The sequence below is a fragment of the Lutra lutra genome, chromosome 2 (assembly GCF_902655055.1).
Source record: "Lutra lutra chromosome 2, mLutLut1.2, whole genome shotgun sequence".
NCBI lineage: Eukaryota > Metazoa > Chordata > Mammalia > Carnivora > Mustelidae > Lutra > Lutra lutra.
Window position 1 is genome coordinate 198,929,196 of NC_062279.1, and position 11,396 is coordinate 198,940,591.

The 11,396-nt window shown below is 43.4% G+C and overlaps 1 protein-coding gene across 1 annotated transcript; it reads left to right on the forward strand.

Annotated features, from left to right (window-relative positions):
- The first annotated feature begins 566 nt into the window (after positions 1–566).
- LOC125094193 (mucin-19-like) lies at positions 567–5,718 on the forward strand. The gene is made up of 3 exons (XM_047719864.1): positions 567–3,382; positions 3,938–4,496; positions 5,585–5,718. The coding sequence occupies exons 1-2, from the start codon at positions 567–569 to the stop codon at positions 4,452–4,454; spliced, it is 3,333 nt and encodes a 1,110-aa protein (XP_047575820.1). The 3' UTR covers positions 4,455–4,496; positions 5,585–5,718.
- The last annotated feature ends 5,678 nt before the right edge of the window (positions 5,719–11,396 follow it).

Below are 11,396 nucleotides of genomic sequence, written 5' to 3' on the forward strand. Positions count from 1 at the left end.
CTCTAACAGCAAAGAAGAGGCTAAGTAAATCCAAGAAAAGACTGTCTAAGCCTCCTAAGAAAGGTGTAAATCAACTTAAACCCCTCAAAGGGAAAAAAAGACCACCTTCTGTAGCAGACAAAACTGTAAAACAACCAAAAAAAAGGAAATCCATACCTGCCAAAAAAAACTTGAAATCATCTAAATGCAAAGGATCGAAGTCTGTTCAAAGTCCACAGAAAAAGTTCCCACATAACAAAGTCACAAAACCATTTCCATTACCTGTACCACCTAAATTCCATCCCTGTCTACAACCAAATCGACCACATAAGTGTCCACTAACGGCTCATCAACTCTATCCACTTCCACCAAAACTACAGCCAAGTGCCCAACATCCCCATGCAAACCAGCAGCAGCATCACGGCCCTCATTTGTCTCATAAGCCACCCTGTCGTAATCCAAAACCTCCCACAAGGCCAACAGGAACAGAAGACATTACGACTGGTGGCCCGACCAATGCAAGCACCACAACACCTGTAGCTATTACTAATTTAGCCACCATCACTAGCACTACAGCCAATAGCAAAATGTCTACTTCAGTTGCCCCAACTAGTACATCTGCCACTGCAACTAAGGGATCAGATGCAACCACCAGAACACCTGAAACTCTGGCTGCCACCACAGTCCAAGTGACATCAACCACTAACTCAGCAACAGATGCTGCCTCCACAACTGCCCCAGCACCTGATTTTACCACAGAGAGTTCAGAAGCTGAAGCAAACACAGCAGAAGACGCCACTCTCCCAGCTACAGCTGGTTCCACTACTCAAGTTGCCACGACAACTTTAGCAAACACACCCCCTGCTACTGTTGCTACCACTGCTACAGCCACAACCCCCACACATGTTGGCACCACAAGTGCAACACCTCCCATAACTCTAGGGATTGGTGCCACTAGCACTGGTGCCACTTCATCATCACCCAGTGCTACCACAACTCTTGCTTCTGCTACCACAGAAATACTCAGAACTTCTGCCACTGCTTCTAGTTCTGTCACAACGACAGCTTCACCTGGTGCCACAACCACAGCTGCACCAAGTTCTGCAACCACAGTTGCACCAAGTTCTACAACCACCAGTGCACCTGGTACTGCTACCGTAGCTGCCTCAAGTTCTGCCATCCCACCAGTGGCTGAGACTACCACTGAACCAGCCGATGACATAACCACTGAAGCTACTTCCCCAGTGAGTGAGGAAGTTACTGAAACAGCTGATGACACAACCACTGCAGCTGCCACCACAACTTCACCTAATGGGGTAGCAACTGGGGCAACGGACTCCACAACCCCAGAAACAAACTTCTCACTCACTGCTACTACAACTGCTGGATCCTCAAACCCAACATCTGGGGGAACAATCACCACCAAAACTGCAGCAGCCTCTTCAACCCCAGGACTAGATGTGACCACCAATGGTCCAGTCACAACCTCAGCCACCAGTATTACAACTGCTGCTGCTGGCACAACCATAGCAGGTGCTACTACTTCGACCCCTGTGACTTCAGCCTCCACTGCTGAACCAGCTGTGCTGACCAGTGTGGGTGAAACAACCACTCAGGCTTCTGGAGCTACAACCCCAGAGGATGAGGCTACCACTGAACCAACAGAAGATACAACCACTGAAGCTCCCACAACTGCACCTGTTGATGCCATAACCCCAACAGCTAACCCTACATCCTCACCAGCAGAGTCCACATCTCCAGCTGTGAGTACAACTGCTTCAGCTACAACCACAGTATCTGGAGTAGCAACCAGCACAACCACAGCAGCCTCCACAACTCCAGGAGTTGATGCCACCACAAGTGCCACCACCTTACCTTCAGTCACTGGTACCACATCTCCTTCTGGTGCCACCACAACTGTACCAAGTGCTCCCTCTACTACTGAATCTGGTGTCCTGACCAACAGTGAAGCTACCACCCAGACTCCTGATGCTACAACTCCAGGGGAAGAGGCTACCGCTGAACCAACAGAAGACACAACCACTGAAGCTGCCACAACTGCACCTGCTGATGCCACAACCCCAACAGCTAACCCTACATCCTCACCAGTAGAGTCCACACCTCCAGCTGTGAGTACAACTGCTTCAGCTACAACCACAATAACTGGAGAAGCAACCAGCACAACCATAGCAGCCTCCACAACTCCAGGAGTTGATGCCACCACAAGTGCCACCACCTCATCTTCAGTCACTGGTACCACATCTCCTTCTGGTGCCACCACAACTGTACCAAGTGCTCCCTCTACTACTGAGTCTGGTACCCTGACTAACAGTGAAGCCACCACCCAGACTCCTGATGCTACAACTCCAGGGGAAGAGGCTACCACTGAACCAACAGAAGACACAACCACTGAAGCTGCCACAACTGCACCTGCTGATGCCACAACCCCAACAGCTAACCCTACATCCTCACCAGTAGAGTCCACACCTCCAGCTGTGAGTACAACTGCTTCAGCTACAACCACAATAACTGGAGAAGCAACCAGCACAACCACAGCAGCCTCCACAGCTCCAGGAGTTGATGCCACCACAAGTGCCACCACCTCATCTTCAGTCACTGGTACCACATCTCCTTCTGGTGCCACCACAACTGTACCAAGTGCTCCCTCTACTACTGAATCTGGTATCCTGACCAACAGTGAAGCTACCACCCAGACTCCTGATGCTACAACTCTGGGGGATAAGACCACCACTGTGTCAGCAGATAGAACCACTGCAGCTACCACCGCTCCAGCTGAAGGTGCCACAACCCGTTCAGGTGACTCCACAACCTTAGAAGCCAGCACTACATCTGTTGCTACTACTGAGTCTGGTACCCTGACTAACAGTGAAGCCACCACCCAGACTCCTGATGCTACAACTCCAGGGGAAGAGGCTACCACTGAACCAACAGAAGACACAACCACTGAAGCTGCCACAACTGCACCTGCTGATGCCACAACCCCAACAGCTAACCCTACATCCTCACCAGTAGAGTCCACACCTCCAGCTGTGAGTACAACTGCTTCAGCTACAACCACAATAACTGGAGAAGCAACCAGCACAACCACAGCAGCCTCCACAGCTCCAGGAGTTGATGCCACCACAAGTGCCACCACCTCATCTTCAGTCACTGGTACCACATCTCCTTCTGGTGCCACCACAACTGTACCAAGTGCTCCCTCTACTACTGAATCTGGTGTCCTGACCAACAGTGAAGCTACCACCCAGATTCCTGATGCTACAACTCTGGGGGATAAGACCACCACTGTGTCAGCAGATAGAACCACTGCAGCTACCACCGCTCCAGCTGAAGGTGCCACAACCCGTTCAGGTGACTCCACAACCTTAGAAGCCAGCACTACATCTGTTGCTACTACTGAGTCTGGTACCCTGACTAACAGTGAAGCCACCACCCAGACTCCTGATGCTACAACTCCAGGGGAAGAGGCTACCACTGAACCAACAGAAGACACAACCACTGAAGCTGCCACAACTGCACCTGCTGATGCCACAACCCCAACAGCTAACCCTACATCCTCACCAGTAGAGTCCACACCTCCAGCTGTGAGTACAACTGCTTCAGCTACAACCACAATAACTGGAGAAGCAACCAGCACAACCACAGCAGCCTCCACAGCTCCAGGAGTTGATGCCACCACAAGTGCCACCACCTCATCTTCAGTCACTGGTACCACATCTCCTTCTGGTGCCACCACAACTGTACCAAGTGCTCCCTCTACTACTGAATCTGGTGTCCTGACCAACAGTGAAGCTACCACCCAGATTCCTGATGCTACAACTCTGGGGGATAAGACCACCACTGTGTCAGCAGATAGAACCACTGCAGCTACCACCGCTCCAGCTGAAGGTGCCACAACCCGTTCAGGTGACTCCACAACCTTAGAAGCCAGCACTACATCTGTTGCTACTACTGCAACAGTTACATCATCTGCAACCACAACTCCTATAGCAGCTTCAGTTGCCACAGATGCCACAACTACTGCTAGTATGAGTGTAGCAGTCACCACTACCCCTGCTGAACCTGCTTCTTCAACTATTGAAGCTGCATCTCCAGGGGAGGAGGACACTACTGAATCTTTAGGGACAGCTGCCAGTACAACTCCATCTGGTTCCACTTCCACCACTGTATCTGAAGATTTAACCACTGTACTGGACCCTACCACCCCAGAACCTACAACAGCTGCCCCCACTGAGGAGGTCACTGCTACCACAGCAGATGATACTACTCTCTCTGAAGCAAATACTGATGCTGCCACGACTCCTTCTGCACAATCCACACAACCCCTTGAGGCTTCCACACTTGCAGGCTCAGCTGGAACCACCTCTGCTGTTGACAGCAGCACACAACCACCATCTGCTACTACGACTACAGCCAGTATACCTATAACCAGCCTTACTGATCCTTCCCCATAATAAAAGCAATGCCGTGGTACATCTCAAGCATCTTGATAACAGGTAAATCACTGCAGGCAAAGATTTAGATGAAATTCAATAGTGCTCTATATATCTCTAAACACCTTACTTAATAACTAGTTACTCTTGATATGCGTAAGTTTTGATTTTTTGCAATTCTATGAAAGAGAGCAGAGAGTCTCTCATTTTTGTATACAGGATACAGAGGTATGAACTGGTTCAAATTCAGAACACATGGTGGAAAAAACAGGAATAGAATCCACATATCTTAATACTTAAACCAATAGTCAGAAAGCTTAGAACTCTAGAATTAACCCCAACAGACAGTTTAGTAGGCAGCTGAATCACAATCACTTTGTTTCTTTTTCAAACTAAAGATTACTCAGCTCTAACACTCTAGTACTATACATTTTTAAATAAAATTCTTGGGGAGTGAAGGGGCGCGTGATGAGGTTATGATGTAAAAACACCCAAACGGTATTTCAGGAAGGAAAACTGACAAGTATATAAGCTCAAACACAAGAATGAGTATCACAATCAATTTATTGTAAATACATGAACTTCAGCGGACTATAGCATAAGTGTCACCTCAGTTAAGTTCAGATGGAAATGAGGAAATATGGCTACGATTAATAAGGAAAATCCATGGAGAAGAAAAAAATTAGAAAAATTTATAAAATAAACTTTTATCAAAATATAACAGTGAAACAACTAGTCTAGATTAGATGATCTAAAACTCTAAGATACAAGGAGCCTATCTAAGACTATCTCAGAGAAAGAAATGATGAAACACATAATATCAAATTTTTGTATAAAGGTTTTTGATCTTGGGGGGGCGTTTACAATTTTTTTAAAGGTGGATGAAAGCATTCTAGGTTGTTATAATGATGAAATAAGATTTAAACATAGCAAGTAGCTATGCTTTAAACAGAATATCTGACTAGTTACATTTTATTTTACAACAGAATCATGAGCTGTCATGAAAATAAAAGAGTGGTACTGGGGCAGGGAAGGGTATATAGACTGAAATATATTTCATGTAATTAATGGAAAACAGCAGTTTTAAACCAACTAGATAATGTTTATAGGACAACAGAAACTAATTTTATATTTCTCAACATTTTTTCTAGGTCGTAATTTCCCTAAATATTAAACTTCTCATCTTAATTTTTGCCAATATCGCCTCAAGAATTGACTGCAATCCCACTTCAGAAATGAGGCCATTCTAGAAATTCTGTTTCTTTCACTCTCACTTCTTCTGTGTGTTCATGTCTACTTCTCAGCTTTTGTTCAATAAATCCTTTTGAAAATCATTTGTTCCCTGCACATATTTGTATCACTCTCACATGTTTGGAAATGAATGAAAAGATTAATATGCCTGTCCCTCTAAGAAAGATTCCAATAATGAGCAATAATAAAATATAAGGTGGATCAAGACCTTAATGTTCCCCTCAGCTTGACTAAATTTTAGACAGGCTTCTTCCTGACTCCAGACCCCTGGAGTCTTAGAACATCTCTTTAGAAACCGTGCAGTTGTAAATTCTTTCTCTTTCTCTTTGAGATGTAAATGTTTTTAAAAGCCTCTTTCCAGCTTTACAACCGAGAAATACCTTTCTTAAGGACCTAGGAGCCAAGGAAGATACTGCCTCTATCTCCCAGTCTCTGTGGGAGGGTAGGATCCTATTTCGATCAGCACCGACTAGCACATACATAGTGTCTAAATCACAGTAAAACATTTGCAAACTCAAGAATTACATAATTTGCTCTACACATCCATTTATCAACATCCTTATAACATCCACTAGCTCATCCCAGCCCTAAAAAACCTCTCACCTTTTGTTTCTGCAGAGTTCAATATTTAAATAGTATTGAATGAAGACTTCCTTGCCTGTTTGACATTGTCCTGCAGTTTTTACTTTGACAAGGTAAAAGTGTAGAATGCAGAAACTATAAACAAAGTTTGGATTAAAACTTCCATCAATCAAACTCCACAAGACATAAAAGGAATGAAAAACAGGGTCAGGCCCACTAACATAATCTGAAATGTCTTTTCACATTATGCCTACTTTTAAGACCATCAAAAAATATATATTAAATTTTAGAGACCAAGAAATTCTGAATTTGTAAGTATAATAAACATACTTTTAAATGTATAGCTGATTTTGAAAGAAAGTAATAATAAGGGAAACCCTTACAATACAAAAATAAAATGAAAATAAAATCCAGGGAGGAGATGTGCACGGACTCTGAGGATGCCCTCAAGGGCGTGGCTGGTCTTGGTAACCCAAGGGCTTGAATTTTGAAACCTAGATGAAGACAAAAGAACGAGCGTTGAGCCCACTGCAGACAAATAGTTGGAAATAAGTCTCTCCACATAAACCTGGGACTCTCAGGAAGCCACGTCCTTTAAATGGATTCAAAACATTTTGATCACTGGTAGAGGGAATTGAAAAACAATCCGCTGTACCCGCCTGAGTCTAAAAGATGAAAGAGAATTTAAGAGACAGTGGACATAGTCTGAAATTACCTGTTTCCCTTCCAATAACGTAATAAAGACAAAGGAACAGAGGCAATATTCAAAGACACAAGGCCTGAGAACCAGTCATATCATTCGCAGTTTTATCAAAATAACAAACACGTAGATATTTTTATAAAACAAAGAACATGCGTAAATCTGGAGCTACTCTTCCCCTTGAGCACCATCTAGTACAGATTTTCCTTGACTTACGACAGGGTTATGTTCTGATAAAACCATCTTAAGTTGAAAACATCATAAGTTGAAAAAATCGTTTCATACACCAAACCCACCAGACATCAGAGCTTAGCCTAGATGACCTGAAACACGTGCACAGCTCCTACAGTAGCCCACAGCTGGGCAAAATCATCTAAACAAAGCCTATCTGTAATGAAGTTGAACAGCTCACATAATTTATTGAAAAGGAAAGTGAAACACAGAATGGTTGTAAGTTCATCGGTTGTTTACCCTTGGGATTGGACAGCTGACTCGGAGCTGCGCCCCGCCGCTGCCCAGCATCAGGAGAGCATCACGCTGTATATTGCTAAGCCAGGGAAAGATCAAAATTCAAATACAGATTCTACTGAATATGTATCAGTTTTGTACCATCATGAAATTGAATAACCGTACGGAGAACATCACAAGTCAAAGTCCATGTATGCTAATCACTCTAGTGAATCCATTAGATTAGGCCTGACCCAGGGACACCCTCTTCACAAATAGACCAACAGCCCAGGAATGGCCATCCTGGAGGCGTTAGCATTGCCCAGCTTGTCTATGTATGTAAAGTACCTTGAGGTTACCATTTACACTCCAAAACAGTAACAACAATAGCTGACAATTACTGAGCAAAAATAGGTCCCAAGCATTTTACATACTCATCAAATGAATATTGGGTATTGGATGTAAGTGATGAATCACTAAATTCTGCACCTGAAACTAATATTACACTGTATGTTAACTAACTGGAATTTAAATAAAAACTTGAAAAAGAAAAAAAAAAAACTTTCAGCAGATCTTAGTAACAACTCTGTGAGGTTGGTTCTATTGTTAGGCCTTTTTTTACATACAAGAAAATTGAAGCTTGGGGAGTTTAAGCGTTTGCTCAAGATCGAACAGCTTAGAAGTGGTGGATCTAGCATTTATAAAATTACATCTAGATTTAACATAAAATAAATGAAGCTTGGGGCACCTGGGCAGCTCAGCTGGTTAAGTGGCTGACTGGTGGTTTCTCTCACTCTCGCTGTCGCTCTTGCTCTGTCTGTGTAAAATAAACAAATAAATCTTTTAAAAAAAAATGAAGATTAACACAAAACTAATTTAATTGCAGATAACATCTTTGGCCTAGAAAAGCTGGCTCAAAGGACATGAAGAAGTTGGATCCCCACCGCCCCCACCCCCGGCAAAAGAAATAAGCATATAGGGGCACCTGAGTGGCTTAGTCCTTAAGCATCTGCCTTCAGCTCAGATCATGATCCCGGGGTCCTGGGATAGAGCTCCACATCAGGCCATCTGCTCAGTGGGAATCTGCTTTTCTCTCTCCCTGCTGATCCCCCTGCTTGTACTCTCTCTCTCTCTCATTCTGTCAAATAAATAAATAAAATCTTTTAAAGAAATAAAGAAGCCTGTAAACTAAGGTTACTTCTACCACATGATCCATGGCTAGATGGTTCCGAGGGTTATACTGGATACTCAGTACTTTCATTCCAACAAAGGACCTAAAAAGACAGCTTAATGTAAAAGAAAGTACTTCAGGAAAAGAAATGACATTAGGAAAATACGACTTGGAATTTCCACTTCCTGAAACTCGGACAACATTATCTTTGGAATATCAATACCCAGGGCACCGAGAGATGCTCATCTGACCCCAGAACCTATTCAGTAAAACAGAATGAACTGTTGGTTTTCAGTTTCCTTTAATACACTGAACACACCAAAAATCAGAGCGTAGCCTAGATGACCTTAAACATAAGGAGAACACTTAAGTTAACTTGAAGGGCACCTGGGTGGCTTAGTCATTTAAGTGTCAGACTCTTGGTTTCAGTCATGATCTCAGGGGTCATGAGATCAAGCCCCACATCAGGCTGCACACTGGGCATGAAGACTGCTTAAGATTCCTCTCTCCCTCTCCCCTCGCCCCTTTAAAAAATAAATAATAAAAAGAAATTTAAACATAAATAAAATTAGATAAAATAAATACACTTGAGGGGCACCTGGGTGGCTCAGTGGGTTGGGCCTCTGCCTTCGACTCGGGTCATGATCTCAGGGTCCTGGGATCGAGCCCTGTATTGGGCTCTCTGCTTGGCAGGGAGCCTGCTTCCTCCTCTCTCTCTGCCTGCGTCTCTGCCTACCTGTGATCTCTGTCTGTTGAATAAATAAATAAAACCTTTAAAATTTAAAAAAACAAAAACAAAAACAAATAAATACACTTGAAGTATAAGGGCCTATTTAGCCAGAGCAGCTCCATCTCAGTTGAACAGCCTATTTTGCTGTTTATGCAGTAAAACTTACACTGACCCTGCCCCCCCACCCCCCCACCCCCCCACCCGCAGGGGACTTACTTAAAAGCAAGTCTGGGAAACTAGTAAAATATGGTCGACCAGTCCCAGGTAACAGAGCCCAAATACAAGGGCAGGTCAGGCCAGGTGGAGACATCCAATCAGTGGGGGGCACATACTGTCTCCCTAGCTACCGAGGAGTGTGGGCCCCGCCTTTTGGGTGCCTTTTGGGCACCAATTCTGACCAAGGTGATAGGCTAGTTCAAATAGCTACTATGGGGTAAATTGTAATTCAACTGGTCACCTGTGTGTGACCTAGCATGACTGTGCAGCTTTCTCTGTGTGCTGCAATCTCATTGGCCACCTGCGTGTGGGCAGGCTCAACCACATGGCCTTTGCTCTATAAAAGTTAGTCTGTGAGGTTGGGGGTGGTCACCTTCTCTGTAAGAGGAGGAGGAGGCCCCAAACGGTCGGTTTGATTCTCGATGCTTGGTGTGAAATAAAGCTTTGCTTGACCTTCGCTTTGTATCAGTCTCTCTCCTTCTACCACGGACCTATCAGAAGTATGTTGCAACATCTACTTCTAAATTACAGAAATTCACATCTAGCCCTTGTTGCCAGGGACATTTATAAAGGGGGAAGCACAATCACAAGTCACAGTCCAGCTAATGTTTCAAAGGGAGCACACCATGAAACCAGCCACTACTCACATAAAGAAACAGAACATGACAGGCACACAGAACACTCTCATATGCCTCCTTTGTCATTCCTCTTGACAAACAGCAACTGTCCTTCTGACATTCATCTTTTCATCCTTTTTTTTTTATCTGAAGCATAATTAACATATAGTGTTACATTACTTTCAGGTATACAATATAATGATTCAACAGTTCTATACAATTCTCAGTGCTCATCAAATCCCCTTTATCATTTTATTCTTGAGCTCCAAATCCCCACTTCTGATTGCTTTATGAACTGAAAGTATTTGTCTAGATACCATGGAAGCATCTCAAATATTACACATTGGAAAGGAATGTGTTATATTTGCCTCCCATAGCCTTCTGTCCTATGGTCTCCATCTCTACCGCGATCTATCATCCACCAGTTGCCCAAGCTACAAATAACAGTATTATCCTCGACTGCTCTTAATCCTCACTGTACTCTATTGATTCTCTCCCAATTATTTTGTTCTTTTTTTATAAGTGATATTTTCTTTTCTTGCCCTTCACAGAGACTTACAACCTCTACTCTAGACTGGGATTAATAGTCTGCAAATTAGTCTTCCTGCTTTTAATTTCTCTCATTCATCTTCCTCACTATTAAGGCAAGAATGACTGAAATATTCTAGGTACCATGGCAGCATATCATGGCTGGACACAGTGAGTTACAGGGAAAGCAGAAAATGAGTTCTCAAAGGTAATGGGGGATAATATTCTGTAGGACCTTTAAGAGTTTAGCTTTATTTTTAGTAAGGTGAATTACGTTACTAGAGGCTTTGAACAGAAGAGTAGCATAATCTGACTGATATTTAAAAGAAACACCATAGCTGCCTATAATAATAACAGAAAGTGGAATCAGAAAACTAGTTAAAATACAAAAGCAGTAATCAAAGTGAGAACTGACTGAAACTTGACCAGTGGCAGTGGTGTTCCTGCTAAAAGTCATGAGGTTCTAGATATATTTTGAAGGCAGAGCCATTAATATTTGCCTAAGAACCAGATGTTGGGTATAAAACAGAATGAACCGTCAAGGACGACTCTGACCTAAACAGTGGAATTAATGAGTTACTCTATTAGTTTGCACAGGCTGCCATAACAAAATACTATAGAGTAGGGTAGCTTAAACAATAGAAATTTATGTTTTCACATTTCTAGAGCTAGAATTCAAATTGATCATTCTGATTACCAATAAGCATTAACAAGCATCTGA